Source organism: Leptonychotes weddellii, chromosome 5, assembly GCF_054177405.1.
Source record: "Leptonychotes weddellii isolate Sample4059 chromosome 5, ASM5417740v2, whole genome shotgun sequence".
NCBI classification, from domain to species: Eukaryota; Metazoa; Chordata; class Mammalia; order Carnivora; family Phocidae; genus Leptonychotes; species Leptonychotes weddellii.
In genome coordinates this window covers 101,894,183-101,916,422 of record NC_138373.1, presented here as the reverse complement: position 1 = coordinate 101,916,422, position 22,240 = coordinate 101,894,183, and the positions used below count along the sequence as shown (strand labels likewise).

At 48.0% G+C, this 22,240-nt stretch overlaps 1 protein-coding gene across 5 annotated transcripts in view; it reads left to right on the top strand.

Annotated features, from left to right (window-relative positions):
* FMNL3 (formin like 3) overlaps nucleotides 1-22,240 on the top strand; it is a 51,668-nt gene that overhangs the window by 7,971 nt on the left and 21,457 nt on the right. For all 5 annotated transcript variants that reach the window (XM_081821628.1, XM_081821624.1, XM_081821626.1 and 2 more), the window contains exon 2: nucleotides 21,461-21,544. In XM_081821628.1, coding sequence (XP_081677754.1) covers nucleotides 21,461-21,544 — 84 coding nt within the window. The remainder of the gene's footprint in view (nucleotides 1-21,460; nucleotides 21,545-22,240) is intronic.

Here is a 22,240-nt window from a genome sequence, read left to right as displayed (position 1 = left end):
CACACTCTATCTCTAAAATAAATAAAATCTTTAAAAAATGTTTCTTTCTGCGCAAATTTCATTCTTTATGAAATGGGTAACGATAATACCTATCTTACAGGGTTTTGAGGATGTTTACAGTAGAAAACATAGTGAAAATACTCTATAACCTATAAAGGTTCTACAAATAAATGTTTGTGGCGTATATACTACCCACTCCGCCAACCTCTGTTCCCATAAATAAAAGTGGTTGCCGTGTGGGGGAGGTATGATCCCAGGAAGGAGTTTTTGGAAATAAGTGAAGATGTTTTGGTTATCATGCTGACTGGGTGGTGCTGCTGGTACTTCGTGCCTGAGGGCCAGGGATATTAACTATCCTCCAGTGTTTGGGTCAGTCCCACACTGTAAAAGATGGTCCTGTCCACCTGCTGAGAGCACCCCTGCTGAGAATCATCTACAAATCTGTACCTCCATTGTCCTGTGTCCCAGTTGGGGATCATGCTTCAGGAGCAGTAAAAGTGAAGGCAGAACCGTAGTTTTTGGTACTTTCTTGATTTTCCCATTTCCTATTATACCCTCAGGCAAGAAATGGACCTCTTTTATGACTTCTGTCTCTAGGTTTAAGGACTGATTCCCTGATTCCCTCTGTACTTTGGGCCCTACCGTAAATTTTATCAAGGAGCAGTTTGGGGTATGCATACTCCACTGCTGATCTTTACCCACCCCTGGTTAACTCCTCAAGCCAAAGTAAAAATTCTTTTAGGTTGGGAATATGTTTGAGAGATCTTTGAGCAATGCTTCTGAATCTTTTGGGTGACAGACCCTTTTGAAAATCTGATTAGACCTGTGACCCCTAATTCTCCCTGCCCTAATGCATATGTGCGCACACACACACACACACAGTATGGTATTTGGGGGTTTAAAGCTTATTCTTGCATCTGCTAAGGAATTTCTGGCTTTGAGCCTAGAGGAATGGGAAGGTAGAGCTGGGTGAGAAGGTAGTAGGAGCTCCTTGATACAAGTACTCTTGATATTTTGTAAGGAGAAGAAGCCCTGGTAATGAGTTCAGATAAAATGATGTCTCTTGGTGGTTCCAAACAAGAGAGCTTGTTGAAACTTGGCTGACTCCCATTCAGAGGGAGATATTCTGGTCCCTGGACATTTTGATTTAATTTTGATTAAGGACATTTTGTGATGGGGTCTGCCCTTTTGAACTACACCCTCAACCTCCAGGAACGTCTAGGTAGGGATGACAGGATGTACTATGACAAGCCAGGGGAACCAGTGGCATCCTTGCAGTGAGACCCAAACGTTAGGTCACATCCTGTGTTTGGAGGTCCTTACCTGCCTCAAGCGGCAGCTGTCTCCTGCAGGCCTAAATTCTCTGGGAATATCCAGGCGGTCTGCTTCCCAGGGTGTGCCCGAGAGGGGGCTGGGAACAACCAGGATCTAGCAGTTACTTTTATGCTGAAATCCTTTTGCTTTCTGCCTTCCCGAAAAAATGAGTAATAATTTTTAAATGACCTATGTGCTTTTTGACTGCTCAGAATATTTCATCTAAAATTTTTGAAGGAAAATTCAGAGTTTTTTAGGGGCCTTACTATGAAAGAAAGTTTTTTTTTCAAGACAACATTAAAAATGTTTTTTTCTGGGTAAAGTCTCTGTCTCATCCTTATAGGAATGGCTCAGTTTCTGGTCTCCACCAAATGCCTCAGTTTAACTGTATAGGTCAAGGAAAGGCAATTAACATTTGTTGGGTAGATGCCGCGTGCTTTTGCATGCGTTCATCAGTTAACTTGTCAACAACTCTGTGAGTTGTTGTCACTTCTGTTTTACAGGTGATGAAACCAGGGCTCAGAGCTGTTAACTAACCTCGAGAAGGTCTCAACTTAAATGTCACTTACTTAGGCCTCAAGCAAAAATTTTCAGTTAGATTTTTTGCTTATGCTAAAAGGACTGCTAGAAATACAACTTCCAAAAAACGATTAATCCTTGATTGCATATATAGATTTTTATTTCATTTTATTTTTAAAGCTTTTATTTTTACTTATTTGAGAGAGAGTGAGCGAGAGAGAGAGAGAACAAGCAAGGGGAGGGGCAGAAGGAGAGGGAGAGGCAGACTCCCCACTGAGCAGGGAGCCCGCAGTGGGTCTCGATTCCCAGGACCCCGGGATCATGCCCTGAGCTGAAGGCAGTTACTTAACTGACTGAGCCACCCAGGCGCCCTGCATATATAGATTTTTAAATGCATAGAAAAATTTGTGGAGGTATACAAGCAGTTACCTCTGGGATGGAGAGTGAAGGAACCATATTGGGAGGAACAGGAAAGTCAAAGGGAATTTAATTTAGCTTTATAATGTTTACCTTTTTTACAAGGAGAATGTACTTATGTGTTAATTACGTAATTAGAAGTTAAAGAAAAAATTCTTAATCTCACTAGAAATCAAGGAAATAAACATTTAAAATATACACTTTTTATGCTAATCATCTAGGTGAAATTTGAGGGATTGATAATGTCTATGGGTGTCTTTAATGGTCCATTAATAAATACACTACTGGGGCGCCTGGGTGGCTCAGTTGGTTAAGCAGCTGCCTTCGGCTGAGGTCATGATCCTGGAGTCCCGGGATCGAGTCCCGCATCGGGCTCCCTGCTCAGCGGGGAGTCTGCTTCTCCCTCTGACCCTCCTCCCTCTCATGCTCTCTGTCTCTCAAATAAATAAATAAAATCTTTAAAAAAATAAATAAATAAAAATAAATACACTACTAATAGTGGGGTAATTTGGTACAGGCATTTTAGAAGGCATTTTATAGTGTCTATCAATTTCAAATGTCCATACCCTCTGACCAGGCCATCTTCTAAGAAACTGTCTTACAGAACTGTTTATACACGTGCATGAAGGTGCATATAAAGGATCCTCAGGGTTGCATTGTTTAACAGTAAAAAACTGGGAACAACCTGATGGTCTATTTTGTGCCCAAATCGATTTCTCTTCCATTCGCCTAGTTACTCAAGGCAAATGCTGGGAGTTATCCTTAATTTTTCCCTTCTTCCTTTACCATACCCTGTCAGCAAGCCCTGCTGATACTATCTCCAAAAATATATCTCAGATCTACCCATTTTCTCTATTTCTACTACCATGGCTTCAGTCCAAGCAATATCAGCTCTTGCTTCTATTATATCCAACCAACTGGCTTCCTCTACTGCCCCTTTCTCCATCCCCCCATTCATTCTCCACAAAGCAAATTCAAAATATAAATCACATAGCATCTTTCTCCTGCCAAAGCCTTTATTTTTCATTTTTTCCACCTGCCTAAAACCTTTAATGGCTTCCTTTAGTACATACAAAGAAAAAAAAAAGTAAACTCCTGGCCTTGTTGGCCCTAAAGATTATGTATTATTTGGTCCTGCTGACCTCTTCAACCCCACTCACCCTCCTGTTTACCAAGCTCCACGTTAGCCTTCTTTCATTTGAGTACAAGCTCCTTTCTGTGTCAGGGCTTTTGCACAGGCTGTTTCCTCTATCAGAATGCCTTTTCCCTGGATCTTCAAGTGGCTTGATCCCAGGTTATACTTCAGGTCTCAGTTTAAAAAAAAAAAATGCCACCTCTCAGGCCTCCCTCACTTATTATTCTATATCTTAGCATGCTACTTATTTCTTTTGTATTATTTTTCATTTTTAAATTATTTGTTGATTACTTGTTTATTATCCGTTTCCTGAGACTGTTGACTCCGGGAGGGTGGAGACTTTATGGATGCTTATCACTGTCCAGCCAAATAACTGGCACTGGGTCAACCTTCAATAAATGGCTGTGGCTGATGGGAATCTCCAAGATGTGTGTGTGTGAATATAATCATCTAAAAAAGCAATTAAAAGAAGACTGTGTATAATGCTTTTTAAGCCACGTATGTTTACATGTAAACATAGAAAAAAGGCCTGGAAGAATCCACACCAAACTGTTACTTGTGGTGACCCTTGGGGGGCAATGGATAGAGTTGGGGGCTGAAGAGTGACTCTTTTTATTCTGTAAGCTTTCGCATTGATTGGATTTTTTTTTTTTTATAATATATGCTCATGTATTTATTCCTCTTCTGAGGGAAAAGGAGGGAAAAAAATAGGGGAGAAGGACTCAACTTTTTTTGCAAAAAAGAAAGCTCCTCTTTCTTATTCTCTGCACTGAGCCAAAAGAGGAGAGCAAGAAGGAGAAAGGACACCAGTGGGGTCAGCAACTGGCCACAGCCCATTCCCTGCCCTGTGCTGAGCTGGCACTAGTTTTTAGGGTAGAAAGACTCCTAGGAGATGCTCTTCTGCCCTGAGTCTGCATTTTAAGTTCTTTAATGTAGGCATGATCTTGGTACCCCAGACACAGGTTGTATATTTTTAGCCTCTTTTATTTCTAGGCCAGTGAAAGCTGCACCTCCAGCCTTAGCAGAGCTGGGGCAGGTGACTCGAGCAAAGAGAATAAATGTGCGCTCTGGACTTCACTGCGGTTAAGTTTCTCAAAGTCAAGTCAGTTTAGCAGCCCTGACCCCCCTGGAAGCCACATTCTCTAGATTCCTATCTCCCAGGAATACAGATAGCTAATCATTTTCACAGCTAACATTTCCAGTGCTAATGGTATGCCAGGCACCATGCAAAGCTCTTCACACATTATCTCACTTAATCATCACGACTTTATGAAGTAGTTTTATTATCTGCATTTTATAGATGAGGAAACCGAGGTCCAGGAAGGTTAAGTAGCTCACTTGGGATCACACAGTGAATAAGCGGTGAAGTCAGGATCTGAATCCAAGCCCACATTGCGAGCTAGGGTTTCCTTCTCTCCTCAGGGTCGGCCCCCTTGCCCTCCGTGCTGCTTTGGAGGGGATTGTGTAGATCACGGCAGAATATACGGGAGGTTCCAGAACAACTCTTCCTTTGCTAAGAGGTGTGGTAGGAAGATTTGGGCTTTGGAGTCAGCCGGCTTATCCCACTAGGACATGGGCTATTCAAGTGTTTTGGTTTTAGTTTTCGGTTTCTTGGAGGGTTTTTTTGGTTTGGTTTTTTTACTTACTATGTGCCAGCAATACCACTGGGTATACAATGGTGAAAAACAAACAATCACCTCCGCCTTGGTGGAGTTTACGGGGAAAGACAGACATTAAGCAAATACATACTTAATCGCAAATGATGATATGTCCTTGGGAGGCAAAGAACAGGTTGTTAGGAGAGAGCATAACAAAGGCTCCCTCTAAATGAAAGCCAGAAATAGCCTTGGAAGTTTATGAGAGGTTTTCTGCTTTCATTTCATTTTTCTTGTTTTCTTGATTTATTAAGGAAATAGGTCTTAGGTGCTGCTGTAAACACCGCACTTTGCTGAATACTTTGGAGAATACCAAGAAATAGAAGACAACGCTCACTAAGTTGGAGAGACAAAACTATATACTTAGAACTGTACTTCAAACAACCGGAGAATTAAAACAAATGTGTGTCCTCAGATTGTCTATGAAACTCCTTGTGTACCTCAGTTATCTTATCCATAACCTGGGGATGCTCTTTGTCTTGCCCAGTCCCATGCATTTGTGAAGACCAGATGGGATCCCGAGGTGACGGGGTGTCACACAGCTACGAGCACAGAAGGATTGGAGGGTTAGGGAAGGATCACTGTGGCACAGGAGTGCTGATCAGGCAGTGCTCTAAGGTGTCAGGTCTTCAGTGTGGGACAGGTGTGGCTAAGGAACGAGGAGGCTGTTGCAGGCCAGAGCATAGGGAAGAGGATTAAAGAGAAGATTGAGCCAGCCCTGTGAGGGGCAGCCAGGAGCCCTGCTGCTGGGACAGAGGAGCCCAGGTACAGACAGGGAGGTGAGCTTGGATCAGGACGGATGGGCAGTTCCCAGAGAGTTTTGTCTGAAGTGTCCCTGATTGTTGGAAAAGGCTGTGGAGGCCTTCTTGCCTGGCTTTCAACGGGGAATAGAGATTAGTTGGTAAGTGGTTCATGGCCATTCATGGGTTGGCTCTTTAAATTGAACGATTGTAATACAGGAGAAATAGATGGCGACTCAGTCCTTACAGGTTACAAAATTACAGAATAATTTGATGTAAGCAAAACTGGATAGAGGATGATCCATATGTTACCCCTGAAATGCAGAAGTCCAAAAATTCAGAAGACTTCATTTCTAGTTACCAGGTTTTGGGCTAATTCTTTCCTTTGCCAAATCTATCTTGCCTTCCTTTAGGGTGAGATGTTGTCTTGCACTAAATAATTTGTGTTATTAGCAATGCCTTGTTCATGGTAGGTGCTCAATAACTATAGCTCATCTGTAGCATAGTAATAGTGTCCAGCGTTTGTGAGCCGCTTTCTACCTGCTAGTGTTTTCTTGCACGCTGTTGGCGTAGAGGGTGGATGGATGACATCGCACCCTCTTCCGGCGAGTGTCCAGGCCAGACACGTAGGAGTCACACTAGGCTGCTGTTCCTCCCACCTTCCCTCCATATGTACTACCACTGCCGTAGCTGGTCCTCATCACTTGCCTGGTGTATTGTCACAGATCCCTTAGTGGTCTCTCTACTCCGGTCCTGCAGACCCACCTGCCCTGATCCATCACGTAGCTATATGCAAAGACCTCAGGGAAGGGTTTTCTAGGAAGAGAGAACAATCTGTGCATAGCCGTGGAGTGGGAAGGGGCTTTGCACAACCGAGGACCTGAAGGAATGTCAGATTGGTTGACCAGGATGCTGGAGAGAGGTGAGCGGGGTCCAGATCATGGGGGACCGTGTCAACTTCGGTAAGGAGTTTGGATATTATTGTAAGGGGAGTGATTTGATCTGCTTTATAGTAGTAAGAGTTCACTATGGCTGCTGTGTGGGGAATCCTGGAATCCGGCTCCCCTCTGGGCAGCATAGTGGCCTGAGTGAGACCAGGCTCCTCACTCAGCTTTGCCCAGCGGAGTGATCATGCCCTCTGTCCTTTCAGGTTTGACTGGTGCTCAGTCCTCACTCCTCTACCCACCCTCAGGCCAGAAGGGGCGGTGCCTGTGCTGGCCCCAATGTTTGGCGTGCCTGCCAGTGGCCTGAGCCTATAATTTGGTGGGTTGGCTGCTTACAAAAATAAAAAGTGCGACCTATAACTAAAGCTGAGTAGATTCAGTAAAGAGGGAGCTTTTAATTTGCAGAGGTCCTGGGCTGTATTTAAGTGGAGGAGAAATGTGTCTCCTCCCTAGGCACTGTTCCATTTTCTCTCTTTAGTACCTGCTCTGGGCAGGGTTGGGGTTCATAGGCCTGGGGGTGAGCTGTGTGGGACTTTAGGGAGATATTTGGAAGGGATGTTAGGGTCCAACAACAGGTTTGTAGGGCTTCCTGTGAAGTCGGTATTATTCAGACTTGTTTCTTACTTAGCCCACTGGGATAGAAGTAGAGTTTTAATTTTTTTTATTTATGATTATTTTAAAAGATTTTATTTATTTATTTGACAAAGAGATAGAGAGCACAAGTAGGCAGAGAGGCAGGCAGAGGGAGAGGGAGAAGCAGGCTCCCCACTGAGCAGGGAAGACTGATGTGGGACTTGATCCCAGGACTCTGGGATCACGACTTGAGCTGAAGGCAGACTCTTTAACCGACTGAGCCACCCAGATGCCCCAGGAGGATTGGATGTTAAGAGGCTTCTGGACTGGGGCATTTACCAAGGCCAGAACAGCTAGCATAGCTCCTGGGACAGTAGTGAACTCTGGGGTGGTAGGGGCCACTCTTCTGTGAGTTCATTTGCAGATTGGAGATCACATACTCCCCTCCCCTCAATGCCAGCCTCAGGGTGAGGCCCAGACAGTGTCCTAGAATGGATGGATGAGAGCTAAGTGGGAAGGAGTGTCTTTGTTTGAACCTTATGTGTCCAGGATATGCTTGAACCCCTTACTTTGGATAGGCTTCTTGTTGGTGGTTGTGGTTATTTTGTTTTTACTCACTGCTAAGCGGAATCAGCGTCACAGAAGGACTCATTATCCTCAGGCCCTTGGCAGTCAGGGCACTTAGTGAATCCCTTGTAAAGTGCTCACGTCTGCAGATTATTTTCCAATGCATCTGGCATGCATTCCAGAATGATGGTCCAATAGCAGCTATTACTTGCTCCCTTTGGGCTGGCTAATTACTGCTGGCATCGTGGGTGACTAAGGAATTAAGAATCTGTGCTTTTATGGGGCAACTGGTCCTGATGAGCTCCCAGAGCATTTATTTGTCATTTCTCCAGAGTATCCTTGTTAAAAGTTTTGAGCATAGGGGCGCCTGGGTGGCTCAGTCGTTAAGCGTCTGCCTTCAGCTCAGGTCACGATCCTAGGGTCCTGGGATCGAGCCCCACATTGGGCTCCCAGCTCGGCGATAAGCCTGCTTCTCCCTGTCCCACTCTCCCTGCTTGTGTTTCTTCTCTCGATGTCTCTCTCTGTGAAATAAATAAAATCTTTAAAAAAAAAAAAAGTTTTGAGCATAACCTCAGGAGGTGAGGGGTAGCCAGCTAGACAGTGTATGGCAGCATTTGACTTCTCAGTTGATTCTTTCCAAGAATTGTAAAGAAATCATCTCGTACCTGTTGCTGCAGAAGCCCACGGAAATATCAAGGTGGTGTCATAACAGTATAAAAACACTACCAGTTATTTCCGATTGTTTTGGAGGCAAGAGGGCAGACAGCTTATTCCCTCCTTACTCTATGGCAAGGCAGGTGAAGATTCACATCAGTACCGTGGAGGGCCTGAGGCTGTGAACTGAGAATGGTTAAGGTGTCATCTTCCCTGCCTGGAGAGGGAGAGAAGGACGCAATGCCAGCCCTCAGAGACTCGCTGACTGCAGCCTAGCCTTCATTCACTCCGTAAGCATTTACTGAGCACTTAGAATTATGTTAAGTGCCAGAAAAGTAAAGATGACTAAGACAGTGTCTGCCCCCAGGAGTGCAGTCTAGAGAGGGAGACAAACACACTAAACATATAATTGCAATCTACAGCTTGGGAGTGCAATGACATAGATACTGCAGGAGCATCTGGGGGGCACAGAGGAGAGGTGGGGCTCGGGGAATGCTGCCTGTGGGAGGAAATCTACTCTGGCTAAAGGGATAATTGGGAGTTGGGGAGACGTGTAGGAGAGAAAGCATTCTAGGTAGAGGGGACAGCATGAGCAGAGGCAGCCAGGTGAGGCAGAGCAGATATGTCAAGAATCCTCGTGCAGCAGCTCAGGGTTGTTGGAGTGTGAGGTGTCAGGCTGAGCGGTGGGGGGAGAGGCGAGAGTGGTCATGGAGGCCTGGGTAGTGTGATGATGGCAGTGGGAGCCTGAACCAGGGCTGGCGTGTGTGATGGAGACCATGAGACAGAGTCGCCAGGCGGTTACAAAGATTAAATGTAGGGAACTTGACAACTGATCCGATTTGACATTGGGAAGATGGAGATGAGGGGTAAGGGAGGAATTCAGGATGCCACCCAGGTTTCTAGCTCGCTGGGATGGGTTAGATGGGGGTGCTACTGGTTGAGAACACAGGAGGGAAAATAACGTAGAAGGAAAAGTAAGGAGGTCAGTTTGAGGCACATGAGGTCATGGAGACTGTGGAAGTCCAGGTGGAATGTCTAATGGACAGTTGGATAATTAAAGCTGAAACTCAAAGAAGTCTGGGATCCAAGGAGACACTTGAGGTCATCAGTGTCTACTGGTCAAATAAAATTGGGGTCCAAAGCCTTCTCCTGCCTTTCTCTCTGTCCCCACAGACAGCACAGCTCTTCAAGTGACTGGGAGGGAGAAGACAGACTTGCTAGAGGGGTGGTTAGTTGAGGGGGCCCAAAATAGAGATTTGTGGTAGAAATCAGACCTCAGGTTTACAGACTGCAGATTTAACCTGAGGAAGTCAGGAGACAATGGGGAAATGAGGGATTTGAGATAAGGTCGAACACTAAAGACAGTTTAGCAAAATCTGCAAAAGGTTAGAGGAGTTGTTCCACATCACTCAGCAGGGTGCCTTCATCAATGACTCATTTGTGTCTCCCCAAATCCGGGTCCCAGCTTTCCTGTGAATCCCCTGGGTGGCCGTTGGTGTCTCAGTCTGATCTTTCAAAGGAGGAGTGTGTGCAATTGCTCTAACCTAGAGAGTTAAGAAACACATAAATAAATATATTTAACCTATACCTTTCCGCTCTATCTATATACTCTCACCTTTATGTATTTTAAAGGACTATGAAATTGTATTTGTGTATTGTGACTCCTGGAGTAGCTCACCCCAGGTACCATTTATTGAGCCCTTCTCCCATGCCAGGTGCCATGCAAAATCCTTTTCATGCATTCATCCCTTCACTTAATTCTTATAAGAGGTAGATACCATAATTCACATTTTATAGATGAAGAAACTTAGGTTCAGAGAAATTTAATAACTTTCCCACTGTCTCATAAAAAGTACCAGGATTCAAATCTAGGTCGTCCCTGATTCCAAAGTCCATGCTGTTACCCATAGCCCTCTGAATGTTTAAGATCCCATTCATATACGAGGGCATTGTCACTATGTGGTGTTCAAGAAGACAGTTCCCTTGTGTCTTTGCTCTGCAGGGTCTCCTTCTAACTCTGAGACCGAAGCCTTGAGCTTCAGGTGCCTGGCACACCTTGTTTAGTTGGTTTTACCCCAGTTGTGCTGGACAGGGAAGCACTGTTTAATGATCAACCAAAGCCAGTCAGATAAATCCGGGTGGACCTTCCCAAGTTAAAGAGATTTTTTTTGGGGGGGGCGGGGAGAGATGGCAGGACATGGTAGAAAGAGCCACGTCTGGCAAAAGTTATGTTGGAGGCCACATATCTGGATTTGAATCTGGGTTCTGCCACATGCTGTGTGATCTCGAGCCAGTTGGTTTCAGATTCTTAATTCTCTCACCAATTAAACAGGCATAACAGTTCCCTGCAGTGGTTATTGAAGGCAGTAGGGGAGATTATGTGAGAAAAGTACCTGGCATGTACGAGATGCTCAGGAACATTCTCCTCCACATCTGTGGCCCTGAGTGGATATGGTACTTAAAGAGCCAGACGTTGTAAGAAGCAGAGAAGAATCAAGGTCTCTTTGGGTCGCGGGGTGGGAACTCTCGGAAGGCTAACTCCAAAGAGATGTTGTTGTTGTTTTTCTAGCTGGACGATCAAATGAGGACGTAAAACATCCGGGACACTCAAAGATGGAATTGGGGTGTGGGCACCTATGACACCCCTGTCAAACTCTGGCCTTACTTAAAGGCATGAGGGGGACAGTGTAGGGAAGACGCTCATAGGTCAAGAGCAGACTGGGGTCATTATCGTTTCTCTCCTGAGAAGACAGACCCACATTTGACAGCAACTGAGAAAGGAGGAGAGACAGAAGACTTGGAGTGCCCCTCCCCAGCTCATATGACTTGTGACGGATGTGTGCCCATGTTAGGCCTCAGTTTATCCTTCCATAAAGCAGGAGTTGTGCCCCTCCCACATATAGTCTGGAAGTAGGAAAGGATTCATTACGTTTTATGGTTTGCTAATAAGCTCCTGGTTTTATAAGGAGACTTCTGGAAAGCCAGAGCTGGGTCCCCCACCAGTGTACTCGGTGAGATGGCGTGCTGCCCCCAGCTGGCCTCCGCTGTCCACATGGCTAGCCTGGGGTATCTACAGAGCTTCTTCTGGGACGGACATTCTTGTCTAGGAAAAGTGTGTTCAAGGCAGAGTCCATGCCCTCATGGAGCTTACAGTGTAGTTTGGGAAATAGCCCAAAATGTGAAAGGTGAATAACAATATGAGAGAGAAGTGATTTTTCCATGACATCTTGTAATTAAAGGATCTAGCACAGCACCTGGCCCAGAGCAGATGTTTATAAACTGCAATTTCCCCTTTCTTTGTAAATATATAGGAGTGACCACAAAGCAAAACATGTCTTCCCGTTCGCACAGTGTGTGATACATAGCTTTGTTGAAGGTGTGATTGAATACGATTGCCAATAGGAGGTGAAGGGCAGTAAACCTCGTGCAAGTTCGGAGGAAGGAGCGTGTGAACTCTGGGTGGTTTGGGGGAGGTTCTGTGAGGAAGGTTGATTGTGTTGATCCTAAAGGATGCATACAATTTGGGAAAAGGCACAGAGAAGGCCTGACATAATTCATTGCCTCATTGTGTGGGGTTACAAGCTCAGGCTGTGGAGTCAGACCTGGGTTCAAATCCCAGCTCCACCCCATATTTGCTCCAGGCAGGTTCCATGGCCTTCCCAAGCCTTTGCTAACTCACCTCTAAAATGGGGGTAATGAGGGGTGCCTGGGTGGCTCAGATGGTTAAGCGTCTGCCTTCAGCTCAGGTCATGATCTCAGAGTCCTGGGATCGAGTCCCACATCAGGCTCCCTGCTGGGCGGGGAGCCTGCTTCTCCCTCTTCCTCTGCCTCTCTCTCTCTGCCTCTCATGAATAAAAAAAAATAAAATAAAATAAAATGGGAGTAATGATAGTCCCAACTTCCCAACTTCATAGGCTTGTTGTGAGAATTCAATGAGATAATTCATGGATAGCTCTTTTCACAGTTCTGTGAATAAATGGTAGCTTTTGTCATTATTACTGTTTTCATTTTAATAGTGGTATCATTATTATCCTCTTCATGGCCACCTACTTACCTCAGCTCCTAAGCCCCTTTGTCTTCTGGCTGTTCCCTACCTACTGTAATTTCCTCCTATACACTGTCATTTCATCATTGCAAATCACTCAGGGACTTCTGGACTTTTTAGGACGTTTTGTGCTTCCATGTCATGGAGATGCTGTCTCCTTGCCTAGAATATCTCCATCTTCCCCTCCTTCATTGCCTTTGCCTGACTCCCTCCTGCTCGATGTTTAAGACTAAATCCTATAGGATCTCTTCCAGGAAACCTTCCTTGATTCCTCTGTCCAATTAGATGTTGCTTCCCCAGGCTCCAGCAGGGCCATGTGCAGCTCTCTCCCAGCAGCGCTGCCTACACTCACCCTGCTTTGCTTATCTACCTTGCCCTCTGGAAGTAAACTTCCTGAATGGAGGGATCCTGCCCTATTTATTTTAATATTCCCAGCTCCTAGCTTAGTGCTTGGCGTATGGTTGTTTTCCAGCTATGTGTTGAATAAAAAAACCCAAACAAAAAACGTTGCTAGCATTATATGTAACATTTACTACCTAGATTCTGATTTTAATGCTTTACATATAGTAAATACTTTACATATATTAATGTATTTTATCATCATAGCAACCATATGAAGGAGATACTATTTCTACCTCCATGTTATAGATGAGGAAACTGAGGCTCATAGAGATTAAATAATTCTCTCAAGGCCACGAAACTAGTAAGTGGTAGAGTTAGGATTCATGCCAGGGCAGTGTGGCTCATCATTCACTGCTTTCACCACACTCTGAGATTGTGATAAGATATTTATTGGATGTCCAAGAAAAGGTGAGGAGACATTAGCCATAAATCACAGGTCTCTGAATACATTTTTGAAGGCATTAGTAAATGTGTGGAGATGCTGTTGGGGGTTGGGGTGGGAATCTTAGCAATCTCACTTATGGAAGGATTTGCTGGAAAAGGTAGGATTTCACCTATTTTGAATTGAAGGAGAGGCATTGCTGACAATTGGGAATGATATCTCTAGGGTGTCATAGAGCAGAACACTTAAACATAGGAGGAAGAGGAGTATATGTGTGGGGAAATTCTACGTGCCCAGTCTTTGTAGAGCACTACAGTGGTAAATAATCTGGTGGTAATCCCTGTGCTCAGAGGCCTAGGGTCTAGCAGGGTATGGATGAGGTTGATTAAAGAGAAGGGCAGGGGAGTGGCTCAGATTTATGGCATGAACTGAAGGGCAGAGTTGAAACTCAGAATGAGGAGTGGAAGTTTGCTGAGGGAGATGCAGCATATAAAAAAAGTGATTTGGGCTACAGTAGATTAGGCAGATTATAGGAGAGAGAGCCCAGAAATAGAAAGGACAGTAGTGAGAAATTGGGTAATCCTCTCCAAAAATAACCAGAGGCCAAAAAAGAACTTGGTGGTAGGAGAGGTAGTAGCAAGATCAGTTACTTATTAAGCACCTGTACATGATTCAAAAAGGGATAATGCATGACCCCTACCCTGAAGGAATTCACGTTCTAGTTGTGAACAGAGGAAACACACACATGAAAGACACTATATGGAACAAATTTAATTTGTGCTGAGGTCAATGGTATCAGTGACCAGGCATTTTCTTTCCTGTTGCTTCATCCATCTGGACTTCATTTCCAAGGTCACTTCATGGTCCAGAATAGCTGTTGAAGTTCCAGCCATTACCTCTGCATTTCAACCAGCTGGAAGCAGAAAGGGGAAAAGAAGGGTATGCTCCCTCCTTTTAATGACACCTCTCAGAAATTGTACACACTACTTCTGTTTATGTCCCACATGGTCACATAGCCATACCTAAATGCAAGGGAAGATGAGAAATATATTAATTCTGGGCTGCCAAGCGCTCAACTGAACATTGGAGGTTCGTTAATAGGGAAGATGAGGAGAAGAGGGTGAGGGGTAACAAGGTCTCTGCCATTTCATTCTTCACGTATGATTAGGCTTTGGAGCTCAGAAGAGGGGCTGATTATTTTAGGTTGGGTGGTCACAGAGCTGATGGATTTTAAGTCAGTTGGTAATAGGTGGGGATTCAGGAGATTGGGGAAACATCGGTTACAAGCAGCTCCTATGGCAAGAGTGGCTGTTCCAGGAGAAAGTCCAGAAGAGGACAAGCCTGGTCAGAGATGCAGGGGGCAGCCTGGGGGAGAATCTTACCTCTAAAGCTCTTTCTTATTTTAAGATGCTGGGAACAGCAGGCCAAGGAGTTCAGGGTTTTTTGTGTGTAAATGATAAGGAGGCAGAGAAGAGTTCTGAATTGAGAAGAGACATGATTTTTCTTAGGTGTTGAGAAGTTGAGAAATTTCATCCTTGTGCAGGTTGGAGGGAAAGAGGGCTTGAAGTAGGAAATAGGGATGCTAGCTGGAAGTTTATCCCAGAGGGTCAGGAGTAAACAATAAGGGCCTGTCTGATGGTGACAAGTGGGAATGGGAGGGAAAGTATGGATGAGAGGCCCTGGGAAGGACACGTATTGGGTCTCAGTGAGTAACAGGCTGTGGTCTGGGGAGAGAGAGGAAAATGCCCTTTGTGGGATGTAACCCCAGAAACACTGTGTCCTCTGAGTGGTAGCGCTGCGTCTCAGGGCTCCCCAGGCAGGAGGGGAGAATATCATGAGGAGGAGGGGGGACCTTGGTTGGCCACAGAGAAAATGTGAGGCTCTGCCCCAAGCCTCCTTAGCTTTGGAAATCCGGCTGCCCCCAGCAGAATAGTTTCCATTTTGCGTAACTGGGGAGTGTGTGGGTCTGGCTAACCGCGAGGAGGGGCTGAGGAGCCAGCAGACAGATCAGGTTGCTGGGGCAGTGGCTGTTTAGCGAGGGCCTGGGGGCACAGCTGGGAAGAGCCAACATGAGCTCCTCTGTCTGAGCTTGTGCGCTTCTTGACCGAGGAGGCCAGAAGGGATGTCTTCACTTGGCGTCTGGGGGCCAGGTTACCTGCAGAGGTTACCTGATAGTAGGTGTGGCAGAGATAGGGTTGGGGGTTTTGCTGGCTTTGGGGAGATGGCCAACTTCCTTTGCCTTCTCAGGATCCAATGGAAGGGGCCTCCAAGGTGAAGAAGAGGCCTTGGAGGTACGGTTGTATTTGGGAAAAAGCCACCTCTTCGATGCTGGCCTTCTAAGGCCTCTCCTTCATTGGACTTCCCTGGTGTGAGTGAGTCGCAGAGCTCAGCCTGAGACATCTGGTGAATCCATCTCCTTTTCCTCCAGGCTGCTCAGGGACTTGGCCCATAACTGCTCAGCGAGTCATTTCTGGTTATGGAGTCATCAGTGACCACAGAAGCACGTTCTCCAGACAGGTCTCTGGGTATGTGCAAGCTGGCTTTCCCCTGGCAGCTTGTCCCCAGAGTGATAGCTCCAAGTCAACAAACACAGAAGGCTAGACCCAACCACTACGGGCACTTAAGTCAAGGAGCACCCACTCTTCTGATGGCTTCTGTCATGCGGTACCCCAGCAACTTTCCCATAAGTGTAACCGGGCAGCTCAGGCCTAGAGGAAGCTGTGTGTGGCTAGTTAGGTCGCACACTGGAGGTCCCGTGCAGGCGGTTGCAGCCGGAGGGAGATGGGGAACAGAGGGGAACCGTGCTGCTGAGGCTGTGGGGTGTGGCGGCACCAGGGCTAGAGGCCTGGAGCCCACCCCTTCCTATCCTTGAACTCTCTGATGTGCAGAGGGCTGAGTGAAGTGTTCATGCCCACTCCATCATTTAGTGTCCTAAACCCGGGTTAGGTTGCCTTTCTGCCACAGGATACGGTTCTTCTCCCAGAACTTTCACAGTTGGCTCCGGCTCATTCCAGGCTGTCTCAAGTGATCATCTCCAAACCTAAGTTCTGGAAAGAAGGATGGGAGGGACGGAGGCCAGGAGAACTGTCCTGAGCTTCATCTCCTGGTTGGTAGCAAAGCCAGGCTCTGCCTGGGCCTCGGCCCTTGGGGGCTGCAGGGAGGCCTGGCCCCCTATCCGTTCCGCTTCCTCCCCTGCGCTACTCCCGCCAGTCACGGGACGGGGTGGGGGGGGAAGAGTGGCGGTGTTTGGAGGGGTGCTCCGCATCCCGGATCTGGACCTTCTGAATTTCAGCTCTTGGACCTTTGATCAAACTCTCGGATTTTTTGGTCTCCTTTTGACAGGATTACATTTGGGGAGGGGCAGTTAGGAGGAGCGGTGCTGAAAGGAGATAGAGTGACACAGAGGCAGAGGCGACAGTGGTGTAGGCAGTGGGCTGGGCCAGCGGCTGCCGTCTGGGCGGGCTGGGTGGGGTTCCCGCCCTGACACTGGCCAGCTGGCTTGTGTTAAAGCGCGGGCTGAAAATAACTCTCATTGTCTGGGAGCTGCTACTGCAGCAGGCCTGGCTGTGGCTGCCAAGGGGGCAGAGGCGGCAGGAGCGGGGACCGCCCACCTCCTTGGGCTCTTGCCCTTTGGGAGCGATGCCCAGCTGGCCACAGCTGTGCCTACTGCCCACCAGTAGAGATCCGAGGAGGGCAGGCTGGGCCACTCCTAGCGCTCTGTCCTTTTGGCAACTGGGGACGGGCCTTTGTGCCTGGTGTTGCTTGCTTTGCTGTCGCCTTGGGCAGGGTCGATGGTCTGTGAGGGAGCGCGGGGCCGGAGCGTGGAGCTCCAGCTCCTCCTACAGCAGTCTCCTGGGCTCCCAAACCTTGTGCCTCCTCACCACACTGTGCCCGTCTGCACAATGGGCTGATCTGTGGGTGCCCAAGAGGACTTGTTGGCAGCTGTGGCCAGGGGCTCAGCGGCATATGGTGCCCAGGACAGTGTCTCATTTCGTCTCTGGGGAAGTTCCAGCCTCAGCTTCCCAGGCTCCCCACCCCCGTGGGCTGAGCATGGGGACTGGGCCTACCACACTTAGGAGAAATGTCAGCCATAATGGACCTGGTGGGGAGACGGTTCTGAGGGGGGAAACACTAAGAAAACCAACTCACATTCTGTATTTGCTTAGAATAAACAGTCCCTGCCTGACTTCCTTAAAGCCTCCAGAATCCCCTTCGCAGGAAAGTTTCAGCCATCCCTCTCCCTGCCTCTTAGCGGAGCTATGCCTGTGTTCATTTCGGTTCTTAAGATTCCTTGAGATTGACTGGGACTGACAGAAACAGTTGGGAGTTTTTGGTGGTTCCTATTTCTGTTGGTTGGGTTTTCCCCAGGCCCGGCACAAGGAGACTGACAGAGTCAGGGGTGAGTCCCAGAGCAGGACCCACACCTTCGAAGGAAACTCCAACACCACCGGCATTTCCCTTCCCCTGCGATGGGAAGGAAATGAGGAGGGGCTAACTGGCTAGGGGTACAGAGCAGGAAAGGGAAGGGAACCTCTGTGACCAGAGCTACCTCCTTCCTCCTTGGCTTCACTGGGGCTGACAGGGGTTGGGTAGGGAGTAAGGAAGCCTTGCTCCCACAGAACCCAGGAGGGGGCTAGGCACTGAGCAGGGCTCTGTGCCTGACCTCAAACTGGCAGTAAACCAGAACAGCCCTGCTGGGGAAGCATCAGATCCACCCCTTTCTGCTGCTTCCCGTTATAGGTATTTATTGTTAGATTTCTGGCTGGTTGCTCTGATGTAGGAATCAGTCTCAGAGTTGCTTTCAGTGTGAGTTCATCTCCCTCTTCTCCCCCATCTCTCCAGGGTCTCCCTCCTCAAGGATGTTGGTATTTAATTGCCTCCTAGTCTTAGGGTTGGTGGGGGACGAGGGGGTTGGGGGTAGGTGTAGAGGATGGTTGTGTCCTGAGTGGTTGAGAAACTGCGCTGAAGGAGGGACAGAGGCAGAGATCGAGACAACCCAGAAGCAAGAGGGGTCCTTGGGCTGTCAGAGCATTATCCGGGATTTTCAGGAGGAAGGGGAAGGAGACTGCGGAACACCCACGGTGTTCCAGACACATCCGGATATAAAATATCTATCATTTAATCCTCATAAACCCCTGTGAAGTAGTGAGATTATCTCCATTTTATGGATGAGCTCTGAAGATCCCACAGTTGATCTCGGGCTCTCTGACTCTGCATTCAGTGCCTCCGCTCCAAGACAGCCGTGGCCCCTTTCTGTTCAGCAAGGGTTTCAGGGAGCAGGTAGCAAGGACTGAGCCTGGCCTCTGCCTTACGAGAACTACCCGTCGCTGCAGAGCCACTGAACAAAAATGTCAAGGAAACACACCTTTGACGGAGACCCGAACGTGTCAGGTTTGTTCCCTGGCTGTCCCCGGAACTCAGGAGGTTGTCCTTCCTCAGGACGTCAGAGCCCTGCTGAGCTCACGCACGTTATCGGGTGGCTGCAGAAGCCCTAGTCCCTTGTCTGGCGCGGAGAGAAGCCCAAGGTGGGTGGCTCCCGCCCTGTAGTCGGGGACCGACTTGGTGTGAGAGTGCTGGAGGCTGGGGGGAATTCCCCTACCCACTTCCTTCCCAGTCACACTTGGGCCCCAAAGAAACAGAAGCCGGCATCACAGTCCAGAAAGTGCCACCCAAAGCTCGAGACTGGAGCTTGGGGGTCTGTGGTCAGAGCTGATTCATGCTTCTGCCACCCGTGTCCATACTCCGGGGGTGGGGGGCAATCTCTCCTGGGCATCTGAAGTTTGAACCCTGATGTGCCTCTTCCACTCTTCCATGCTTTTATGCTAGGGTTCCCAAAGGGGGTGACTTTGTTCCATCTTCCAAGCCCCCGGGGCACCGACATCTTCTCCCCAGGTCACCTTGTGGGGAAGCGTGAGGCCGCAGCAGCTGACAGTGGGTGGCTGAGGAAGTTGGTGTAGACAGGATGTGATGTCTGCCACAGTAGTGACAGGCTCCCCACTTCTCCACCAGTTGCTTTCTTCCAGGGGAGACAACTATTTTCTATTTCCATGGCTTGGACTTGGGAGAAATGGGCAGAAGACAATGAAGTGCTCGAGATGTGCCCAGAGCCAGAACCAGGCCTGAGGTCTGTTTCTTCTCTGGTCTCACTTGGGCTTAGCCAGCAACAGCCTTGTTGTGGTTAGGAGGGAGACCTTGGTCCGGGCTCACCTTCAACTTTTGGGTCCCTGTTTTGTTGTGGCCTCCTGCCTCTGTCCTCCTCTCCACACAGACATGCTGAGAATGGCCCTTAGCCAAGTGGTTTCAGAGAGAACATTCGGGATTGTATTTGCCCGACCAGCCATCCCTCCTGCATCAGCAGTGGAGGAGGGGGGGATTTGATTAGCCCCTGTTTCCTGCAAGAGTGCAGGCAGACTCACAGGGCAGCAGAAATTGTGAAGAGGGGTGTGATGGGTGATGCTCTTCCCCTTCTTTTCTTCTCTCCTTTGCCCCATTTTGGTATTCCTAGACACTGATCAAAAATCCCAACCACACTCCTTTTTTGAGCCATAGTGACCAGGTTTCCAGCCCAGAGCTGGGCCCATTACTCCGAACCAGGATGCCTTAACCCTAGGCTTACCATCCACTTCCTCTCCACTAGGTGCCTGTCACACATCATCAGGGGTTGGAGACCATATGAATAGACACAGTCCTTGAGGGGCTAGATGAGTGTACAGCTAGTTTAGTAGGATGTGTGTAGGTAAATGCATAATAGATATGTCTAACAGAAATAAATGATTTTTAAGGTTTTTCTTTCAATTTCTTAGAAAACGGAAGGCCCACTCCCAGGATGCTCCCACTTCTGGAATAATGCCTGGCTGTGTGACTCCTTGGGATCCTGGGTGCACACAATTCGTGTCCCCAGAGATGAGGATATCAAGGAGTGGGCAGATAGATGGAAACCCATTGGCCATGCTTGGGTGCCCAGGAAATTAGAGCTGAACTTGGAACAGCAAGTAAGGAAGAGAAAGAGGAGAGGAAGGCCTTCCAGGTGGCCTGTAGCCTGCTGGGGGTAGGGGCTGGATTTGTGGGAAGTCACAGCTATGATACTTGAGGTAGGAGATCATATTTGATTCGGGAATATGGGGCGAGGGGCAGGTGCAGCGATCTGCCTTGAGAGGCAAGGGCTGTGACCTATAACAAAGACAGCCGCACTGGATAGAAGAGAAGGTTGGCTAGGTGGGGATAAAGGAGGGGGAGTTAGGGCTGCTGGCCTGCGTAGGACTAGTCCGGGGGTGCCTTGGGCTTCCCTCACTCCTGCCCACTTTTATTTCTTTATTCATTCAGCAAACAGTAGTGAGCGAAATAAGATGACTCCTGGTCTGCCCTTCCATATTCCAGGTTAGAGTGTCTTTCAGGAAGGGGTTAGGACACTTTCCTGTGTCTTAATTGGGAGGTGTGTCATAAGTAACTTGCTACTAATAATTAAAATGCTGAAATTTTGTAAATGATTTCCTTAAAAAATGAGCTGTTACCTTTATGCTAACGTCCTTCTCGTGTACTCGTATCCTGATATGGGGCATAGGGTAAACGCGTGCCATCCACGCAGGCCGTGGCTGGCTCAGGATCCACCCGCGGTTGTGCATGACGCAGGAAGGCCGTGCATCCCTCAGGCCGTGGGTGAGAAGCAGATTGAGAGCTGCTGTTTCAGACAGGTGGCTTTGGAACGTTTTTGCCCTGTCCCAAGTTAAGAAACACGTTTTATGGCATGACTGGTGTGTGTGCATATGTATATGTATGTACTTAGAATATAAAAGAAACAAAAGCTTCATGAAACATTCCATTTCCTACTTGTAGGGATTTCTGGTATCTTCTAGCCTCTTCTATTTTGATCTGTTTGTTTTCATTAAAAATAAAGTTAATCTCGACTCACTAAATTGGAAAACATTGCTCAACCAAACAACTAAATATGAAGGGGAGGCAGAAGGACTGTCACACCCCTCCGAGCCTTCCTTAGCAGCCACAGAGTGTCAGGGTGAAGCCGAGGGCCCCGGAGGGAAAAGGTGTGCGCGCTCTCCCTTTCTCTCCTCTGGGTGCAGGGAGCTTTCAGCCCTGTTGACTCAGGTTCTCTCCTCAGAGCTCCATGAACCTGCCTCCCGACAAGGCCCGGCTCCTGCGCCAGTATGACAATGAGAAGAAGTGGGATCTGATCTGTGACCAGGTATGGGGTTTGGGGCGAGGCCCAGGAATAGGGGTTGTGTCGTGGGCTGGACGAGGCAGCAGGGCCAAAGGCACTGACCACAGCCCTGGGGTCCCTTGAGAAACCCTGGCCTGGGCTTGGCCTCAGTCCGTGCTCGCTTCCTGTCCCAAGAGGGCTCTCTTAACAGAGATGGGGCTAGCAGGCCAAGTTCCCCTCTAACGCCTGCAAAGAGCTGTCTTGATTTCTTCCTGATGGGCAGTAGCCTGAAGGAAGTTTGTGTTGGTCTGGGCTGTCTGGCTGTCTGCAGAGGGAGTTGGGTAGCTTTCCCAGCAGAGCCTGTTTCTGCCTTTCCCCAGGGTGAGGGCTCTGCCTGGCACGGTAGACCAAAGGACCCTTTCTCTCTCACTCTGCCCCAGCCCTGGCACCTCGGGTTTTTCTCATCATTGACAGGCCTCTAGGAATGAGAAGACCCAGTCCCCTATAGTCTTCTGTTCCCAAATCTCAGAAAATGAGGATTGGAGGGCGCCTGGGTGGCTCAGTTGGTTAAGCGACTGCCTTCGGCTCAGGTCATGATCCTGGAGTCCCGGGATCGAGTCCCGCATCGGGCTCCCTGCTCGGCAGGGAGTCTGCTTCTCCCTCTGACCCTCCTCCCTCTCATGCTCTCTGTCTCTCATTCTCTCTCTCTCAAATAAATAAATAAAATCTTAAAAAAAAAAA